Source organism: Agelaius tricolor, unplaced genomic scaffold (genome assembly GCF_023055355.1).
Source record: "Agelaius tricolor isolate 1412-34295 unplaced genomic scaffold, bAgeTri1.0.p SCAF_19, whole genome shotgun sequence".
Taxonomy (NCBI): Eukaryota; Metazoa; Chordata; class Aves; order Passeriformes; family Icteridae; genus Agelaius; species Agelaius tricolor.
This window is the reverse complement of record NW_027269279.1, coordinates 8,144,718-8,166,194: the sequence shown is the minus strand read 5'-3', so window position 1 is coordinate 8,166,194 and position 21,477 is coordinate 8,144,718. Positions and strand designations below refer to the sequence as shown.

General features: G+C 41.5%; 1 protein-coding gene across 1 annotated transcript in view; it reads right to left on the bottom strand.

Annotated features, from left to right (window-relative positions):
- Positions 1–3,865: 3,865 nt before the first annotated feature.
- The window catches only part of SMG1 (SMG1 nonsense mediated mRNA decay associated PI3K related kinase), a 61,082-nt gene continuing 43,470 nt past the window's right edge, over positions 3,866–21,477 (bottom strand). The window contains exons 43-63 of the mRNA XM_071444149.1: positions 21,022–21,160; positions 20,825–20,934; positions 20,012–20,230; positions 19,389–19,579; positions 18,606–18,778; positions 17,949–18,228; positions 16,097–16,369; positions 15,317–15,551; positions 13,610–13,836; positions 12,782–12,932; positions 12,500–12,689; positions 11,801–12,270; positions 10,699–10,833; positions 9,697–9,849; positions 9,185–9,364; positions 8,753–8,980; positions 8,113–8,324; positions 7,803–7,909; positions 7,328–7,507; positions 7,106–7,212; positions 3,866–6,441 (exon numbers count right to left, since the gene is read on the bottom strand). Coding sequence (XP_071300250.1) covers positions 6,364–6,441; positions 7,106–7,212; positions 7,328–7,507; positions 7,803–7,909; positions 8,113–8,324; positions 8,753–8,980; positions 9,185–9,364; positions 9,697–9,849; positions 10,699–10,833; positions 11,801–12,270; positions 12,500–12,689; positions 12,782–12,932; positions 13,610–13,836; positions 15,317–15,551; positions 16,097–16,369; positions 17,949–18,228; positions 18,606–18,778; positions 19,389–19,579; positions 20,012–20,230; positions 20,825–20,934; positions 21,022–21,160 — 4,038 coding nt within the window. The 3' untranslated portion in view covers positions 3,866–6,363. The remainder of the gene's footprint in view (positions 6,442–7,105; positions 7,213–7,327; positions 7,508–7,802; positions 7,910–8,112; positions 8,325–8,752; positions 8,981–9,184; positions 9,365–9,696; positions 9,850–10,698; positions 10,834–11,800; positions 12,271–12,499; positions 12,690–12,781; positions 12,933–13,609; positions 13,837–15,316; positions 15,552–16,096; positions 16,370–17,948; positions 18,229–18,605; positions 18,779–19,388; positions 19,580–20,011; positions 20,231–20,824; positions 20,935–21,021; positions 21,161–21,477) is intronic.

Genomic DNA, 21,477 nt, shown 5'->3' with positions numbered 1-21,477 from the left:
GGACGGTGAATCTATCACCTCCCTGTGCCGCCCGTTCCACTATGTAATCACTCTGTGAAGAAATTCTTCCTAATGTCCGACCTAGACCTCCCCTGGCTCAGCTAAGATTCTGTCCCCTTGTCCTGTCCCTTGTTTCCTGGGAGCAGAGTCCGACGCCGGGCCCCTTTGACGAGCTCCCTGAGGTCACCCCGAGCCTCCCTGTGTCCCCATGAACACCCTCAGCTCCTTCAGCCGCGCCAGCCCCTTCCCCAGCCCGTGCCCTGCTCTGAACTGTGTCCCACCCTCAGCTCCCTCAGCTGCTCCAGCCCCTTCCCCAGCCCGTGCCCTGCTCTGAACTGTGTCCCCAGTGAGCAACACCCTCAGCTCCCTCAGCTGCTCCTCACACCGCTGCTCCAGCCCCTTCCCCAGCTCTGAACTCGCTCTGTCCCCAGTAAACACCCCCGGCTCCGTCGGCTGCTACTCCAGCCCCTTCCCCAGCTCCGTGCCCTGCTCTGAACTCGCGGTGTTCCCACTGAACACCCGGCTGCTCCTCACACCGCTGCTCCAGCCCCTTCCGAGCCTCCCTGTGTCCCCATGAACACCCCCGGCTCCCTCAGCTGCTCCAGCCCCTTCCCCAGCTCCATGCCCTACTCTGAACTCCCTGTCCCCCTAGTAAACACCCTCAGCTCCCTTAGCTGCTGCTCCTCACAGCTGCTCCAGCCCCTTCCCCAGCCCCGTGCCCTGAACTCCCTGTGCCCCCAATGAAGACCCTCGGCTCCCTCATCTGCTCCAGCCCCTCAGTGTCCGCTCTGAACTGAGGGACCCTGACCTGGCCACAGCACCCCAGGTGCGGCCTCAGCAGTGCCCAGCACTGGGCCAATTCTCTTGGTAACATCAAAGCCCAGCAAGGTGTTTTATTTCCTTCAGAACTTGTGGCAGCATGGGAATAAATACAGAGAAAGGCACTGGGATATAAATATTGTTTCTGACTCAGCTCTCTAAATGCTTCAGGCACGTGAGTTAATGAGCGTAATCACCGTGCCCAGGATGCAACGCAAGGCTATAATGAGAGCAAAGAAAACATCTCGGGCACCAAGACTGCTCTGGCACCAGCTTGATGGAGACAAAAAAAAGAGAGGGACTAAGGAAGACAGTGTAAAATCAAACATATGTCTGTCCTGAATGGTTTGGTCTTTCACAGGGTGCTTCTCACTCACCCTAGAACATATGTAAAGAACAGATGCCATACTGAATAACTTTCAAATTCATTCACATGCCACTAAAAGCTAACAGTATTTTTGTGTAACATTCTACACTTATAAATGGTGGAATTCACTTTCAAAATCTGCAATTTTACCACAGCAAAGCTCACACAAAAGGTGATTTCATAAGTGATGATGCCAGCAATAATTTTATTAGTCTTTTAAAAGAGCATGGAGCCATATAGAGGCATGACCTCATAGTAACCTTCCAGTGTCTGAAGGGGCCTACAAGGAGAGGGACTCTCCATCAGGAACTGTAGTGACAGAACAAGGAATAAAGGGTACAAACTGAAAAAGAGGAAATTTGGGTTAGATTTTTGGAGGGAATTCTTTACTGAGGATGGTGAGAACAGGTTTGCTCAGGGAGATTCAACGCTGGGACATGTCCCTGCCCATGGCAGGGGTGTTGGGACTAGATGGTGTTTAAGGTCCATTCCAGCCCCTCACCATTGTGTGGGTCTATAATGCCTTACAGTTTCCACAGATACTTGCAGTGCCCTGCAGCAACACTGCTCTGGCTATGTGTGGACTCCTGGTTTCATCTATTTATGTGATTCTCACCACAAAAACCCAATCACTTACCAATGGAAAAAGGCACTGCCATCATCTCCAGCCAGTCTCTCAAACCCAGCTCCCAGCCAGCTGCCCTGGCAGCATTTCTCCATCCAGAGGGCCCGTGGAGGTGCCTTTCCCTCCTGTTAGGTGTTGCTGCATACCTCAGAGGGACAGGTGAGCATTGCTGGGTGCCCTCAAGCCCAGAAATTCCAGAGAGGTCATGGAGCACAGCACAGGGCAGGCCCTGCCACCTGCCCACCCCTCCCTTGCTGAGCAGCCAGGCCTTGAGAGACACCAGGTCTAATTAAAAAATGTGCCTAAAGTACAGGTATTCACAGATTGCATTGTTAAATCTCAGCCATGGTGCAGGAGGCAGAGGATCAGCAGCAGCTCAGCACCTCCTGCACCCTACCTGAGCTACACCCAGCTGTTCTGCTTGCCTGGATGCATGGCACAGACCATGCTGCAATGGGATCCATTCTTCCTGCACCAAGATTCTCTCTTAGCAGATGCACAGAAAATTAAATCCCCAAGCTGGCTTCAGAGCACCTTTAAAAGGGGCAGTGCAATTGCTCTGTGCACTTAGAACAGGCACACAAAGTTTACATGTCAAGCCTCCACCCTTTCAGCATACCTAATACACATTTATTATGCTATTAATAAAAAATTAGCCTGATGAATGGCAGAATTGCTCTAATCAGTAATGCATTTTGGTACACAGCAGTAGTTTGTAGCTAATATCTGTAATTTCTGTGAAATTCTTTAGCTAAAATGGTTAACAGTATGCTCACAACTTCACTAAAGAAAAATGCATTTTATAATTTGGGAACAAATTAACAAACACACAGATGGCAGATGTCCTCTCAAATATTTTTCCTAGTCAAATACTTTAATGTATAAAGTGTGTCTGCTAATTTTAGGAAAAGCTTGACAAAAAAAAAAAAAAAGGAAAAAAAAAAGAAAGCACAGAAACCTTTGAAGTACTTGAGTGTACTAAAACAGAATGGCTAATGTACCAGGCACAGAACAATGATGAATAATTGAAGTAAATTAACCTTAAAGACTACAGCACCTACAGAAACAGAGCTTCAGCTTGAGGGACTTGAGTCTTTTACAGACATCTGAAAAATTAGACAAAACATTATTCTGTTTAAATAGGATAATCCTTGAGGGCAAAAATATTGTTGCAAAGCAAAATCAAACCATGAAGTCCCTAAAAAGTACAAAACTAATTTCTGTTAACTGTATAGATCTGCTGCATTTTCCATTTGTTATATTGACTGTGCCATTATCCTACCAAAATATTCTAGGACACCACTAATAATTCCAGTTTAACACATCCCAGCAACGCATTTGGCAGAGCCATGCTCACATCATGGCTTTCCAAAAGGGGAGAAGGAAGAGAGGCAAAAAACCAACTCCATTTTCAAAGGGCATCTCAACCATAAGCCTACAGAATTGTGAGGGGGTAACAAAACTGCTGAACATATGTGGAATTTGGCTTTGAGAAATCACTTTATAGCATGGTCCCTTGGTCAATATTTACTGCAGGTAAGCAACAGGCAAAAAATTGCCCTCAGTTGAACTGTTTGACTTCTACAGCTCCAGCTGGTTTGTATGTATTTAGAGAGGTGATTCTAGACTTGCATTATTCTAGGTGTGCCTCAGTGCAGAGAAAATCAACACCAGTTCTACTGAAAATAAAGGAAGGACCCTTATGTCTTTGTAAGATGCATCTTTTAAGAGACTGGAACTAATGCAGTCTTATTTACTATGCAGGATGTGTGAGCAGAACCTGAATTTTAGGTTTCATCAAGACTGTACCAACCTCCCATACTGTCAACATTTCCAAGAAAAATGTGTCAGCACACATGTGAACAGTGCCAGTCCCACTAACTCCTGCACATCTGAGCTGTCTCCCTTGCATTAGTTATGCAAATTTAAGTCTCTGGAGAATCCTGCTGTAATTCGGGGTTTGGTTTGTTATTTGTTTGTATCAGGCACTTTTATTCTTCCCTGTAATTTTCACAACCACACAGTGTTGCATAGAAGGAAATTAAAAACATGTATTCTTTTTTATTTTTTAAAACTTTATTAAATTACGCAGTAAGAACCCATCTCCACACAAGTGTTTCATTTCTGGATGGCAGAGGTATAATACATGAGCCACAGGTGAGTGCATTACCCCTCCCTTCCCCCCAGCTTCCAAGAAACAAAACAGCAGGTACAACACACTCCTGTCACTACACTTCTCCAACAGATTGTTCATAAGGTCATTTTGAACTGGAGAAAAATGGAAAGGACCAACAGTGTCAAGTGTCCTGTTGTGCACACGAATGTTCTTCACTGCAACATTCCAACAGCGTCTCCTGCGGCGAGGGTGGCAGAGGGTCAGGAAGCAGCGGCAGTGGAATGCGTTTGCACGGGGACTGTTAGATGCAAAGCCTATGACTTCCCTAGAGGTAATCAGGCAATCAGAGTGCAAGGAAGGCCATATGACTGTTGAAAACTGTTACACTTCAAAGTGCATGTCCACAAAAAGTTGGCAACAGAGGAGAAAGTGAATTCTACGACCTACTGCGGAGGCAGAGCAGTCAGCATAGTGCAAATACTGAAAGGAACAGAAGTTTGCTGGCATTATCCAAAAATCACCAGCCAAGCTTCCTACTCAGATGAACTGCTGCAAACTGCTTTCAATTAAATTAATTTTATGCCAGTAGTGGGCTTGGCTCAAATATTTTAATACTTGGATTTTGACTGAAAAATGCTGTATTGAAAGTGTGGTTTTACTCTGAAAAGTGACTAAAATGGCATTAAGGATCTTCCCACAATTTTCAGCAACTGTCCATAATGAATTCACCAAGTTTACAAAAGAGAAACTTTTTATACAGAGCTACAACAAATTTATCTGGGTTCAGAATGCCAGGGTGCATTTCTGCTTTAGCTATCAGCACCTTTACAGTTCTGCAGTTGTAGCTGAATTCTGTAGAGTTTGTTTCTCTAAGAAAAGGAAGTTGCCTTTTCCTAGAGGTGTCCTGCTTAAAAAATAAAGCAAGAAGTTTTCAGACAACCAGCAGACAAGCAGGACCTTGATCCAAGGATGATGATGCCATTTTTAGAGAGACTTTTCTGACCATAATCATACTTTGAGAACTGATTAAAAAAAACCTTGGTGGAAGATTCCTTATGGATGCATTACTGAACAGCCATCTATAGAAGAAATATGGCAAAGGAAAACTACTTTGCAGAAATCTTTACAGATCTAGTTGAACAAAAATTTGAGAGTCCTTCATTTCTTGGATTATAAGTATACCCCTGTGAAGTGAAGCACTAGAATTTACAAGTGTGAACTAAAAGGATTAGGAAAATGAAGTAAAAAGCATATCACTCTACCTCCACCAGAACATCACTTTATTGTTTATCTGTCATCAACAATGTAAAACTCTACTAGATACTCTATCCTGGTTTTTAAAAAGGTAAAGATTACATTGGATTAGCTACGTCGTACGAAAGAAACTACAGCAATCACAGTAGAATGAGATTGGAGGGACAATTTGAATTACAAAAAAGTGTACACTGCAAGCAGAGGGAAGTGCACATTAAATCAAATGCCTGTAGGAATCATTACTTTTAAATGCACAGTGACAATTTTGAGAAACTGTACATAATAGAATCACAAAAATGACTTTAAAATAACCAAAATTACATTTTGCATTTGACCATCCAACTCATAAGTAATCGTTGATGTTCTATATTTTCAGTGCTTTTGGAGAAATTGTTTACCAAACAGAATTTAAGTTGTTAATTTGACTAAACTGTGAAGTAGAAGGATTGAAATAAAAAGTATATTGGAAGTACGCCTAACCTACAAGAATAAGCCAAGAGGGGTGTATGCGAGGAGAGGCTGGGAGGGAGGAGTGAAAGGAAAGAGGAAAGGGAGAAGAGAACAAAGGCTTTTTCTTCTATCTCAGAAGTTCTTCCAATGCAGCGTGTATCTGATGTACAGCTCTTTGCTTTCAGTCCATTTCTGAAGTTTACATTTTGTAGCCTTTTCCCGTACTAACTGGTCAACTCAACCAGCACTGCTGCCACAGAACAAGAGGAACGAGGATCTGAACGCATCAAATCTGCCCTTGCTGTGATTTCTTCATGGCCCCATTTTTCTGTTTTTCTTTGAACAGGGTTCGGTGTTTCCTGAATTGTTCACAGGGTCAGGTGGAATTGAGTTCCAAATCACTCTGCCGTTTGTAGCATCCTGATTTCTTTCTGCAGCTGACCCCCAGACACGTTTGCAGTTCTTCCGTAGCAGAAAGACAAACCGTGTTGCTCAAGCGGTGAGCGTTCACCCTTGACCGTGGGGGTTGCAGACCATTGTGTTTAGCGTATCCCTGAGTGCAGCTATCCTGCAGGATTCACTTCCCAGTGCACCGAGATTTCCTAGGTTTCCTCAGATTAAGCCCCAGTATGCATCACCACCGACTGTGGTGCGGCTACGGATGCCTGAGGCCGAGTTGATTCTGGTGGATGTCTGACCTCGCTGAACCAGACCGAGCTGCTGTCTCCCTACTCATACCCAGGCAGTCCAACCTTCATACAGCTGAGCCAAGTTATCTAGATTAGTTGCTTCCTTAATCACAAAGTCAACCTATTAAAAAGGTCAAACAAGGAATTAAAAATAAGCTGGAATTTTAAAAGTGTTTAAGTGATCTTAGAATTTACTGTCGAATGCCACCTGTAAATATTTCACTGAAAAAAATCTGAAGTAACTGTAGACATAACTTTGTGCAGTCCACATAAGAAACAGGAAGCTGTACTGCAAAAATAAAAATCACATTATCATCTCATTCACAGCCCCTATCTTGGCAGTAGCCACACCATTCTCAAATAGACGTGGACAACTGTGTCCCCTGACTCTGTTGCCCAGAGACAGGAGTTGTGTGTTGTGTTAGTGAACACAGACAAGTTCTGTCCCTTGGGCAGCTGTACAGATCTCGTGTTCTCCCTGGCTACCAGCAGCTGTGGAATAAATGTTAGCTTAGTGACAGACAAAAGACAATTTTATCTGATTCATGGCTCTACATAAACCTCCCATACAAAAACCAAAAGCATATGACAGTAAAAAAAAAAAAAAAAAAGGCAGCAATACAAGGCAGCAGCAACCTTGATTTGCACTGCAATAGCTCCCATCCCCAAAGGAACCCCCATTCACACCGCGATTTCAGCCCTGAAGGCACAATTCAGCACACAAACCTGCTAATTAGCATGTATTTAAAGCAAGAACCACTACTGGAACTTAATTTTCAACTCACCTGTTCAGCCACAGACATTCTCCTGTTGGGATCCACATCTCGGCCCTCTAACTTGGCTTTGACCCGCTTCCACACGCTAACTGCGTAGGAATTCCTCTCCTGCACAGCTACGGGTACAAAATAAAGTTAATACAACTTCACACTCCCGCACAGAAACCCTCTGAGGTATTTTTTTGTTGTTGTCAGTTGTAGGTCTGTTGGTTTTTTAAGGTTTGTATTTACCTTTTCCTGTTTTAGGGTCCCTGGCTGTCTTTTTGGGACTACAAGCAACACTTTTGCCAGTTCCTGGGACTGTGTTTGGAGGAGTATCTGCTGATGTTGCAAGATTTTTCTGAATTAGCTTTCTTGCATTCTGTGACATCACCTCTGGCTGAGTTTTCTGCCCTGTATTGCTACGTACAGCTGTAAAGAAAGTTTCAAAGTGCTTAAAGTCTTCAAAATAATAGCATATTACAGATGCAAGAAAAAGCACAATTAAATGCATATCAAATAGACCTATCAATTTTTCAGAAAAAATGCATTTTAAATTTGCATTTTAAATTCTGCACGAATTTTCAATCTTTCCATTTTCTAATTTCTTTAGTTTCATAAACAAGAAGTTTTATTCCACTGCTAAGAATTTATTTATATTAAGTAAACTGTCCCTCTCTAATATCAATTCCTGGTGGTTTCATGTTTGTACTTGTGCAAGTATTACCTGCAGCAAAGGTTGGCTGATATGTAGCAGCTGAAGTTGGGCTGGAGCATTCATTTGCTGTATCCGTGACTAAGGGTGATGCAAACCCCACCAGATTATTGTAGACACTGGGAAACATAATGGAGTTGGTAAATACTCATGCAACTACTTGACTTACTGAAAACCCAAAAATTAAATTCATTCAAATTTTACAAGAAGATTTCTGAGTTTTAAGAAAATCATCAAGTATGTGCCCCATGATGTGTTCCTGCTACATGAAAGCAGGTATGCAAAATGCCTTTTGTCACCTGAGAAAAGGTGACTCTCTTACCTTTGGCTCTGTGTTTTCAGTTCTTTCAAGGTGGGAGTTATTTCCTGCAGCATTTCAACATGTTCCTGACTGCGGACTTGACCCATAACCTGAACTAATGTAAACAGAACTGTCTGAATATTATCTTGCCATGATTTATATTCACCCAGGAACTGCCTAACACTGTTCTCATAGGGAACATCTTCACCATCTGCCAGAGCTGCTTCTTCATCCTGTAACCAAGATGTGCAAAAAGGTCAACTGCTACATTTTGGCTAAGAGAATAAAATGGAGATTTCCAAGCCCTTTCAGTCCTTTAGTTTGTCATCTGATTACAAATAACTATAATTTTCAGTAGTTATGTATTAAGAAAAGTTTTTAAATTATAAAATTTTTTACAGGCTAAGAACCAAAAGGATTTATAAACACAATGTTTCAACTGCCAAGAAAGAGAAAAGGTTCGGTTCAACCAAAGCCTGCTAAGGCTAATGCTAGACAGTTTTATGAATTCTTAAACATGAGCTTTATGTCTTGAACTCCATATGCACAAACATTTTACTGTTTCTAGATACTTTACAAAGCACATAGCTACAACTGTTATTTTTCTTAAACTGTACTGACATGGGTTTGAGGAATAAATTTAAGCATGTTTCAGACATACCTTTGCCATAGCTTTCAGTAGATGTTTGACATCTCCAAGCTGTCTGTTATGACCCGTGAGCACAGTTTTAATACTATCCACCAGATTCTGAATTGTTTCACAAACTGTTTCTATTTGCTGTTCTCTTTCTGTTTGTACTGTTCTCTGTGTAGATATCTCCTGGGTCAACTGCTTGTGAGCTGAGTGAAGCCATTCAGAGCTGCCAATAGGATGTTCAAGACCAGTGCCCTAAAAATAACAGAAACATTTCTTTATCTGTGCCCAGAGATAAAACACACTTGCTGTGTAGCCAGCAGTGCCGAGTGTTTAACTGACAGCATGAACTCTGCAGCCACACTCCATCTGCAGGTACACACAACCCAGAGAATGAAGGCAAAGCTGAGAGCTCCCTGCAGTGATTCTGAGAGGTTCCATGCCCTGCCCTGCGCTCACCACCCTCTGCAGCAGGCGGAGCTCCAGGTCGGACACGGAGCTGTTGAACTGGGATGCGAAGGAGCACATCTGCTGACAGCGCTTGAGCAGCTCAAACAGGGCAGCGTCCAGGTTCAGGGCTTCCGCTGTTCTGGTACGCAAACTCTCAAAATGAATGATGTTACTGCAAAGGAAAGTGACCTGAAAATCAAAGCCACAGGGAGGAAAATTATTTCACTTCAACTGTCTATTAGACAAACCCTGTTTTTTTCATGTGCTTTGAAGTGAGGATTTTAAAACACACAGAAACTGCTCTGTTACAGTAGCAGTATCATCCCAGGGTCATCCAGCCCTGCAGCAATTCTCACAAAGATTATTCCTATTGCTTTCAAGTGGGATTCCCAGAAGTATTTGATTATCTATGCTTGCTCTTTAGATGCAGAGCAGAAAAATGTCTTCTACATAAACCTCAAGTAGGAAATGAAGAGTGAATACACTCATGGAATCAAGAGTACTTTACTTATCCATAGTACCTGGCTTGCTCTTTGACTTTCTTTCAGTACAAGGTTTCTTCTTTCAGCAATAGTGGCATCAAAATCTTGCAAGACTGGGGCCAGTGCAGGATTAGCACCTCCTGCCCATTTTAAACGTTGCTCAATACTTGCTTCAAGTGCTGCTAGTTTCTCCTGCATTGGGGAAGAAAAAAGCCCATATAGATAATTCATACTGATATACAGAATTCTAAGCCTGGCTTTAAATAAATTATGCATATATAACACATGCAGACACTTTCTTACACCATATAAAATACTGTGGCATTCATGATTATGACAAATGTTAGTTTATGCTGTTTAAAAGTTTATTTCCAGTACACATCACGACTGGATTTGATTGTTACATGAAGTCTACCTGTCTAGACTTTAACTCACCAAAAAAAAGCAAAAGTAATTAGATTTCTAGACTAAGAACTATATAACAAAGAGTCACTCCATTATTTTGCAAATAATTCAAGAAATTATTATAAACAGTACCTTCACAACTAAAAAAGGAAATTAAAATTCAGGAAGCTAAGCAGTATTTAACAAACAATTAAACATTCTCTATTACTGGCACCAAAGGAATCTAAAATACTGAGCAAAGCCACAGCATACAAATCTTAACACAGAGAAGAATAAATTTGCCCAATTCTACAAAGGGAACTTCTGACATTTAGCTATGAAAAATGACAGTAAGGATGATCTAAGGCACACAAACTCAAATAAAAGGAGCATTAGTGGCCTTCAGAAAGAAAGGTACTTGCACAGATTTGTATTTTTCTTCAAAGACATTTACTGCTATTCCAAAGAACATTTTGGATGAGACAGCAAAATCAAACAATATAACAGTATCCATCAGAAAGAGATCAATGACAATACCCCCACATTTGTGTGAGACAGCAAGCCAGGTAACATAATTTGAATGTAGCAGATGATTTTGCAGTTTGTGTTTGCCACATTTCAATGTGCTGCTGGACAACCCTCCCCAAGCAGCCATACCTGGACTGTTGCAATGGAAGCTTCAATCTGACTGAGTGTGTGAAGTTTCTTTTTCATGTTGGCCAAAATTGCAGGACGAGGTGGAGTGACAGAAATAGCCTGGGGACGATTGATGAGGAGATCTTCATGCTGCCACTTTAAGAAAGCAACAGCAACACTTGAGTATCAATATTGCTCAGCACAAAATACTTTACATCACAAACAGCAATTCCAGTGCTCTGGTACCCTTTATAAGTAAGGGCACTTAAAAGGGCTGCATGTCAGACAGTACCAGCACAGCTTAAAGTCCTAAATCATTCAGGAGCATTAAATTATACAAGTAGTTGTAAATGATGTTTTGTTGGCTTGGATGTTTATACCATTAATCAGTCCATTAACTAACTAGATGTGATTTACACACATCATTTTAATCTAAAGGAAAAGCCATCAATATTCAGAAACAATTCACTTGTGATACCTTAAAACCAAGACAATTTTGCTTACTGGTCTATGAAATGGTTTATTAACTGACCAGGAGAAAGCCTTGTCCCTTATAAAATTAAGACCACAGATAGTACAACACAACTGGATGCCTGTGTAAAGGTACATAATGGCATTTATCTAAAGCCTCAGAAGAGCATTTTTCAGGACTGATACTGCTGCTATTTGTATTTTTAATGAAGCAAAGAGTGGAGAGGAGACAGTCAATGAATTAAAACTTTGAAGGAAAGGTACAAAATGACATTCAGCACCTCATATCCTCTGTTCTAAGCCATCTCCTCCCTTAAAATCATAATCTGAGAAAAAGGGGGAGAACAGGACAGCATTGCTGGTAAGAAAGCCAGAGAATGACCTATTTTCTAAAAACCATCTTAATGGCTGTTGAAAAAAATTACATGTATTGATTCAAAAAAATGTACATGTTGCAGAATTTGCTTCTTGTAAAGCAGCCAGTCTTCCAGAAAAGCTAGCAGTAACACTGTTCCTTATATATTTACAGCATAATTATAATCAAAATAACATATAAAGTCCATTAAAATACCTTAGAACTTATTCAAGAAAATAGCACATTGGTTGTAACTCAGGCTCATTTTCCCCAGCCACAGCTGTGCTGGGCTCTCACCTGGAACATGGCAATGTGCAGCTGCACTCTCTGCAGGCTGGTCTTGCACGAGGAGATGCTGGTTTCCAGCCTGCGCACCAGGTCGTGCTTCTTCCAGGCCGTGTCGTAGGAGCTGGCCAGGACTGTGGCCCTGTTCATCACCAGCTGGGAGAACTTGCCAATCTGGATGTTGTGCTCCACGGCTTTCTTGCACAGGTCATCCACAGAAACTTTGCTTTCTGCTCCAAAGTCTTTAGCCTCTACCTGAGCAATGATATCAACACCCAGAGCGCTGATGAAACTGCACAAGGTCAGTCCCAAAGCTTGATTTGGAAGGCCAATTAAAAGCTGCCTCACAAAGTCTGCTGTAAAAGCCTTAATTGGCTTGGCCATTTGATCTTCACTAAAACAAGAGTTCCTGTAAAGGGCTTTCACATTGACAATTTGAACAGGTCCATTTACTGCATTCTGATCTTCAATCGAACTGATTCCTTTTAAAGGGAAAGAAATAGTACTTTTGTTATAAACGAAACATTTGATGCATCCAGAAGAATAACACCCAAATTACAAACACAGCAAAAGCATGGGAATTCATTTTTAGTTTCTGCTTCCTTACCACATATCCAGGTTAAGTTACAGCAAAAGTGGTCACTTTATGTTCTTCTGAACAGGATGAGAAGTGGATAAAGGCATACTGAATTTCTGATAACATTTATTTACCTGACAGTGTCTTAGAAAAGGTACCACAGAGCCTGAAAAATTCTTTAATTGTTTGCAGTCTCTTCAGAAAGAAAATCTCCTCCAGGACTTGCCGATTATTGTCATCATCAAAGAAGTTAACCTGGGTGCTGCGGGCTTCCCTAATTATGTCAATCTTACGCCAAGCAAGAGGTATCTCCATCTTGTTTAGCTGAGCAATGTAAAGGAAATTAATTAGTTTGGGTTTTTTGGAGGTTTCCTAATTCTGACTCAAACAGTACTCCAAAAAGAACAAATCCATACCTTTTCAATCAATAAACCAAATGCAGTTTCCACTTGAGCAAACATTCCATCAAAAGCTACCAAAAGCATCTGACCAGCTGACATTTTGGGAGTTTCATCAACTGAACCATTTCTTGGCTGAATCAGTTCACCATACTGAGCATGAAGTACTCTTAACAGGAAAAGAAGAAAGAAAATTTACCTGGTTTCACTTAGTCCACAATAAACAGAATTTTCTTAAACTGACTGATTCCACAGATTCCCTGTACCACTGATGGACCCACCACAACTGGCTCAAGGGAAACACCACCTGAAGATTTTGAATTGGTTTGTTGTGTACCAAGCACCTACCCAGAAATTTACTGTCCCACATTACAAGATGCACAAGTCTATGTCTGCTTGGTGTTTTGTCTCATTCTGCTTTTTTAATCAAGTCACTGACTCATTAAGCAAAAGCTGCTCATCAAACACTTCTGATGAGGAGTGCCATGGTTACAAGCTCTTCCTTTCACAGGTTCCTCCCACAAACTAATGAACAAGTTCCTATTTTTAGCATCCTTTCACTTCAAATATAAAATCACAGCTACATATTTGGAAGAAGTTGACTACCAAAAGTCAGTTTTAAGCAGATGTAAGTGTAAATTGCCACAGCTCCATATTTCTGTGCAGGCACATGGATAAACACACAAACACAGAGGAGGAAACAAGTGCACAACTTTATCCCCTGCACTCTGCTGAAGGTATTCTTGGGCAAGAAAAGCTGTTACCTCAAACAAAAAATAATTTTAGACAAACTAATGTCCTTCTGTCTTCACTCTCTCACACCTGAACTGAAAAAAGGTGATTTACCTTGCCACATCAATGTAATGAGTGTGTGTCTCCTCCTCTATACCCATAGCAGCATTTCTTAAGTAGGCTTGAAGAGATTCAACCAGTGTTTGCAAAGGGACTCCATCAGTTGTTTGCTCTATGAGATTATCCAGTTCATGGAGCATGCTTTCTAAAGTGTACTCTCCTTTCATCAAGCACCTCAGTGCTTCAGGGAAAATGATCTGCCGGAAGTTGGAGTTCAATTCCTGTTGGCAAGTAGGTATGAAAAAGTGAGAACTTTTCCCCCTCAAAAAGTATCACATGCAACATCTTTTGTCAGTTTAGTACTACACTACCATGCAGCAGACATTATCTAAAATATAATGCAATGGTGGTCAGCCAAAAGTCTGCTCTTGGATTAACTTTGAAGAAATCAGGAATACATTAAACCCTGTACAAAGCCAAAGGTCTGATATCTGTAGCAATATAGCAACAATCACAGCACCAGCAGCAATACCTGACAGCCATCCTCAGCAGAGGCTGGGGAGCACAGAGCTCATAATTTGTGAATTGGTTTCATCAATGTCAGCTTTTCTTTTTCATTATATAACTATGAGCAAATTAAATTATTTATTGAATTTATGATTTGCTAAACTGATTGGACTGGACAAAGCAAAAGTAGCAGAAACTTGCCAGGTAGTGATAATTTGGCCACAGAAATCAATGTAGGGAAGAAAAACAGCACCTTAAGTGGCACAGAGCAATTTCCCCCAAGCAGAATGCAGCAGAGAGCTAAAGGCAGCTACAGAAAGAACCAACGTGCTCTGTCTCCAAAAGGAGAGGAAACACACCAAAAAGACTGGTTATCTTGACTGCCAAGTGAGCAGGGAGCTCAGTGAGGACATCTTATCTAAGAGCTCACAGGGAGGACAACAACGTGTGGGTGAAAGATCCCCACTGCAATGCAGTGAAACTGCTGCCATGCACATTTCTGAAACAGTTCTGAAATGTTGCAACTTCAAAGAGGGAAAAAAAATAAAGTGATGAAAATCCAAACACACTTATGCAGCTTGAGAGGAAAATATTCCTCAAATCAATACAATGGAACCAAAAGCCTCAAAAATCTATTTAACCAGCCACAGTTTATAAAGCACTTTAGTCTTCAGCAGGTATTTCACTCAGACTGCCCTTCCTGGGTTTTTTGTGTTTTATTAATGTGGAAACATTGTTGAACCACAAAATTATAAATGTACTTTTCTCCTACCCAAAATTGGAGACAGGGGCCTGTACAACAGGCCCTGTTTCTGAGTTTATTTGAAACTAATTTGATTCAGGTGAAAATAAGTAAAGTTTAGCAGGAGCAGAAAACAGAAAGAACACAGTTTGAAGAGTCTGGAAGTTGATCTGGACTGCCAGCAACAGAACAGAAAAATGAAAAGCAGACGTAAAGCTGGTGTGCCTATAAAGCTGATACCAAGGTCTTCCTCAGGGCTACTTACTTGACAGCAGTTTTTGTAATTTCTTATGTATAGATCAAAAAGGTTTCTTTTAATCAATCAAAATGTAAATGACAGAAGCAAATGCCTGTTCAGCTCAATCAAATACAGCAATCAGGAGCAAGACTTATGAAAAAAATCTCAGCAGCATCATAAACAAACACTTAGCCCATTAAGAAAGAATCAATAATTAAGAATGACTTCACTGAAGCCTTGAAGGATGAGGGGAAAAGTAACATAAAAGAATCACCTGAAGTGAGATATATACTCCATTGGCTAAGTGAACAGCTTCTGATGCTTCCATGGGGTTGGGAATGTCCAGGTCCTGGGGTACAAGATGGCACTGCTTCAGCAGCTGCACGAGGCACGTGACATTGCCACTCATGCTGCAAAGCTCCTCCAGGAACCAGGCTCCATCTCTGGATGTCAAATCAACCAGCTGCTCTCCAGCACTGGACGCTGCACCTTCCATCATCAGGTTTCGCCTGGATGAACAGAGACACTTAGGCACGGTGCCTGCTGCCACTCTCCTCACAGAATCCATCACTGATTGCTCCTGTGATGTGGCCTCTGCAAGAATCCGTGTCTCTTGAGCTGTTGTTTGAGTCCACCCTGGCTAGCTATGGACCCTGACCCACACGGTCTTACATGGACAAAGCCAAGGACGAGAAACGCTCTTCTCCATGTGGGGACGAGTGTCCCGTTTATGGGCTTGGGAGAAGACACCTCAGGCTCTGGTGAGCTCCCAGGTGGGAAAGAGGGCATGACCTTCTTGCAGGGGATCTTTACACCCGAGGCAATGGGGGCAGGGGAAGAGGACCTTAGCCAATGAGATACCATTGAGGAGGGGTGAGGGGAGGGGCAACCAGAGCAGAGGGGTGCATGAGGGAAAGACCACGTGATGGGAGAAGAGAAATAACAATCTACGTGACATAACATACTCAGTACGAATTTCCAATCACCCAGTGCAAAACAACAACTAAATAAACTATTTAGCGCAATACAACAGGAACTTTCCGAGGGAGCTCACCTGGTCAGGGCGCACAGAGCGGAGATGATGACGCTGGCCAGGCTGAGCGAGCCCTCCTCGCCGTTCTCGTGCAGGAACACTTTGATGCAGCGCTCGATCTCCTTGAGCTGCTCCTCGCACACGGGCACGGTGACGGCCTCCTGCTTGAGGCGCTCCACCTGCCGGATCAGCCGGCTGTTGATGTCGGCCGCGTAGCGCTGCAGCGTCATCTCCGTGGCCGTGATGAACTGGCACACGCTGGGCGCGGGCTGGGGCGCGTACTGCATCTCGTACCTGTGCAACACAAACACACGGACCACGTTTCCCCTCTCAGGTGGTAACAGATTGCTTTCTGCTCTGCAAGTACGAAAAACACTCCATGTTCTGTAGCCATGATATTTTCTGAAAAATCCCTTTGTCAGGATTTTTCTCCTGAGAAGCTGAGAGGCCTCAGAGGAAAAGAAAAACAATAATTATCTGCTGCTGCTGTGGACTGCAACAGGTGCATCTTTGATTGGTCTGATGTGGTTGTTTCTAATTGATGGCCAATCACAGTCCAGCTGTCTCAGACTGCCTGGTCAGTCACAAGATTTTATTATCATTCTATTCCTTTGCTTGCAAGCCTTCTGATGAAATCCTTTCTTCTATTCTTTAGTATAGTTTTAATACAATAAATATATAATAAAATAATAAATCAGCCTTCTGAAACACAGAGTCAAGATTCTCGTCTCTTCCCTTGTCCTGGGACCCCTGTGAACACCACCACAATGTTCGAACTGTTCCTAAATCACCTACTGTGCCCAGTTCTGGGCCCTTCAGTTTAGGAAGGATGTTGAGGTGCTTGAGCACATCAGAGGAGGGCAACAAGGCTGGTGAGGGGCTGGGAAGCTGTATGAGGAACATTTGAAGGAGCTGGGGTTGTTTAGCCTGGAGAAGAGGAGGCTCAGAGGTGACCTTACTGCTCTATACAGCTTCCTGAAGGGAGGCCGAGGACTGGTGGGGTCGGTCCTTCCACCGGGCAGCACTGACAGAACCAGAGGACACAGCCTCAAGCTACGTCAGGGAAGGGACAGGTTGGATATTAGGAAAAAATTTTTCACCAAAAGAATAATAAAGTCCTGGAATGCTCTTCCCAGAGAGGTGGTAGAATCATCATCTCTGGATGTATGTAAAAAAAGACTGGCCATGGCACTTGGTGCTATAGTCTAATTGAGGTGTTAGGGCATAGGTTGGACTCTGATCTTAGAGGTCTCTTCCAACCTCCTTATTCTGTGATTCTTAACACTAAATACCACAAGAGGTTGATGACTCTCTTAATAATACTTATATAAGGTCCTAAAATGCACCATATTCCACACCTATTTGCAAGGACATAAGGCAACTGTCCTTGAAGCAAAGAATGAAAAGAAGATAAAAAGAAAGGAAAGAGATTTCAGAGGAAATGCTCAAATATAATCTAGATCTCTTAAGCCAAGCCATAATAATGTTGAAACAACTTGATTTAAGAAGAAAAAAAGAACCAGAAACTGCTTGAAAATCTACTAGATTTAAAAAAAACCTTTCCTTATTGATTTTTAAATATTAGAAGTTTCTAAAACTCGAAATATCACTACTCTGAAGCCACAAAGGTTAATGCTCCATTTGATCATTACAGGACAATGTTACTTGATTTTCTTGTTGAAAAGATTAAATTCTGGAATGGTATTTTTAAAGCAGTTTTTCATATTCACTCCAAATTTCTAGAATTACAATTTAATGTTGGTTTGCTTTATACTTATATAGGTCCTTGCAAAAGTATTTCTTTAAATGATAAAATTAGGGTAATAGCTTGAAAATTATGTTCTTTGAACAAGCCAATATTCTGTCAACTTACTTCCTAAAGATATCCTGACAACGCTCTATTGTCATGTTACAAATGAGCTCTTCCATCCAGGTTTTCCACTGCTCTATTCGGTGCTTCTGGAACACAGCTTTTGGATACTGCAGAGCTACTGTTGCATAGTTGTGCAATTGTTCCAGGCAGCCACGTAACACAGATCTTCTCTGCTGCAGAAAAGCACCAACCTCTCCTTCCAGCTGCTCACACTGGCTGATTAGATGTGCCTGGCCTGCATTTTGCAGAAATGCTGTTGCTGGGACATAACTTGGAGGACCTTTTAAGAAAGAAGGTTACAAATAAAGATATGTCTGAAAACACATATTATACCATAAAATATTGAGCATTAACACCTTTTCAATTTTTTTTTTTTTTAAAAACTTGTGATAAAGGAAGCATAGAAAATTCTTATTGAGAATTTTGAGCACAAGATAAGAGAATCTCATGCCCAGGTAGGGTAAGACAGACAAGTTCCTTCAGACTCTTGGCACTGAAACCTTGAAGTGCTCTCAATGATCCTTTGAAGCCCCTTTCTTCTAACTTATTACATACGGATCATTGCCTTTAAGTTAGAGGATACTCATAATGCCTCCTATATTAAACTCAAGTTATTTTCAAACCCCTAAAACCACCCCCAGAAATACTATTTTGTACCTAGGTCCATTTGTGTGCTAATTTCTTGGAGCAGACTTGCAAGTTGTGTTGCCTCTAAATTACTGAAGGCAGTTTGGTAATGGGTTATCCACTGCTCAAACTCATTCAGCTTCACCTGGATGGCTTCCTGGACAGCTCTTTGTTGAGACTGCAACTGTGTGTGCTCAGAGTACCTGAATTATTGAAGCCACAGAAGCAAGTAAGTACTACAAGAAAGAAAATACTTAACACTATAGAATACAGAACAATATTGAACAATACAACTGTTAACCAGGAAATGAACACGTTCTCATCAATCACATTAAACTAACAGTGTTGCATTATTAATTAATTCTGTTTTCCTACAAAATAATTAATGCCTCTGCCTATTCATGCAATTCTGAAATACTTGACTAATTTCAAATAACCTTCAAAAATAACTTAAAGAATTAGAAACTTAAAAGAAAATATTTTTGTGCTATTAATCAATAGCTCCCTTAAGTGGATTATAATGATGGGACACGACTTTCAGAACATTCCCTCTCTTGCCTTGAGGATCAAGTGTGGAACTTGGACTAGTACAAGTTATATTGATGGAGTATTAGGTGCAGGACATAAACAAGATTATTCAGTAGGAAAAGGTTTCAGTAGTTCTCCTGTACAAGGAGAGACCTGCTTACTGCAATAGTTTTTACCCAGTTATTCACTCATGTACAGATTCTAACATTTAACCCATAAGTACATTGCTAAAACACCATCTGTACTGGACTGTGAGACTTCTGACAATTCCTGGCTCCTCTGTACCTGTGCTGAAGTGTGTGGGAGGGATGATCCACTCCTTCTGCACCTTCCAGAAATTCGATCTCTTCCAGCAGTTTTCCTTGCAACTTTTCTACATCTGTTAACTGCTCCTGCAGGTTCAGGTACTCTTCTAAACTACTGTCCAGTTTTGGCAGCACAGCAAGCATTTCATCTCTGTTCTTAAACCAGTTAACCTGCAATCAAGACACAGATGTTACTGAACTGCACTAAATCAAACTGGCAGCAGAATGTAAGGATATGGCAGAACTTAACCCTTCAACAATGCCATTCATCTAGCACTGCTTCCAGTGCTACAGCTGCCAAATCTTAACAGAGATTCTTTATTTAAACTGCTCTCTAAACCTCTATTGTTATTCTCCTAGCCCACATTCAGGTAAAGCACTAAAACATGTTTTAGAATTAAGCATGCAGGAACTGAAAATTAAATACTTGCAAGTTCAATGTAAACACCTCCCTTCACATAAACTGAATTTATCACAATAAAATTCATGAACTGTTGCTGATATATGACCCTATCTTCCCCCATTCCCAAAATGCAAATAAACAAAATGAAAGTGCAGAGTCTACTTTGGTTTAAAAATAGAAAATTATTGTAGTAAACTCACCTTTATCTCGGCCACCCTTGAGGAAAAGAGACTCCGTGTAATATCCCTTTCCATTTCCCTTTTGCTCTGTTTGTTTTCAGCCTGCTGGCCACCACCACCATAGACAGCCCCAGCAAATCCTGCCTCTCCTCCAGCTGTCCAGTCCACCAGTGGATCATAAACAAAAGCCTCCAGCAGTGTAAGCAAAGTCTCTCTCCCACGCCGCATTATATGAAGGACCTGCATCGTATTTTAAACAGACTCGTTCTGTGTTATCCTTGCAGAATAGTGGAAACTTAAGAGGCAAAATACTGTACTTGAGTAGGTACAGAAATCCACAATGTATGCCTAACTACTACAGAGGCAGGAAGAACACCACAGTGGGAACAACTGCAGCTAAGCCTGCAGGAAGATCTAGCCTTCCACACAAACTCTATGCACAAGCCATAGACACTTAAGGAGGAAAAAATCTCCCTTCCTCAGAGCATTTTTCTTTTCAAAAACATATCTGTCATGCTTGTACAGGATGAGTCCCAAAGGAAGAGGGCAAGAAAAACATCTCAAAAAAATTCAGGAAAAACATAACATTTTACTCTACAACTAGGAGTCCCCCTTTCACCCTAAATTTTAGTTGTGCCACTACTTCCATGTGCATTTATCAGACAATCTCATGTTTCTTAAATACCTACCACAGGATATAGCTAAAGTAAGCCAAATTAAAATCACAGCAGAAAGATGAAGGCTCTATAAACCAGCAGCAGAATGTAAAATAGAAAAGTTCTAAGACAGTATTTGGCCAGTGATGGCCCTCAGTTTTCAAATCTCCAACCATACCTGCTCACAAGAAAGCCTGAACACCCCCTCCACTCCTGTCACTCCCAGGGCTGTCTCAATGTTGTGCGTCATCCGGAACGGAACCTTCTCTGGCACCCTAAGGCTCTTTCCTTTAAGATAAAAAATTAAGTTGCTTCTTTTAATTGCCAAGAAAGAAAACCTTTTATTTGAATAACATAGAGCATTTTTTAAATTACCTTTTTCAAAGCAAACATTATAATCTATGTGGACAACTTCTCCTGTAGTCATATCTATAAGAACATTATCCAGATGTCTGTCTCCAAGACCAATGATGTAGCCAACCATGGACATAACTGCAGTGGATCTTGCATACGACTTAAAAGAGAGTTTCAGGAAAAAATTATTTGTGGGAATCCTCTGCCAACACATTGGACTGACTACCATCTTAAAACATTATTTAAAGTGTAAGTGTAAAACAAATCAAGCCCAACTTATTCCAAGCAGTTTTCTATTTGTGTTTGATGGTATCTTACAAGAGTTTTCATTTTTTTGGCTGATAACTCTAGTATATTAACACAGACTTATCTGGTCTATACCCATTTTTAAATTCAATGGCACAACTGCCAATATTTCCTCAAACTCATAGCAGCACCAGCTCTCCAAACTCACAAGTACCACACCTCAGGCATTTG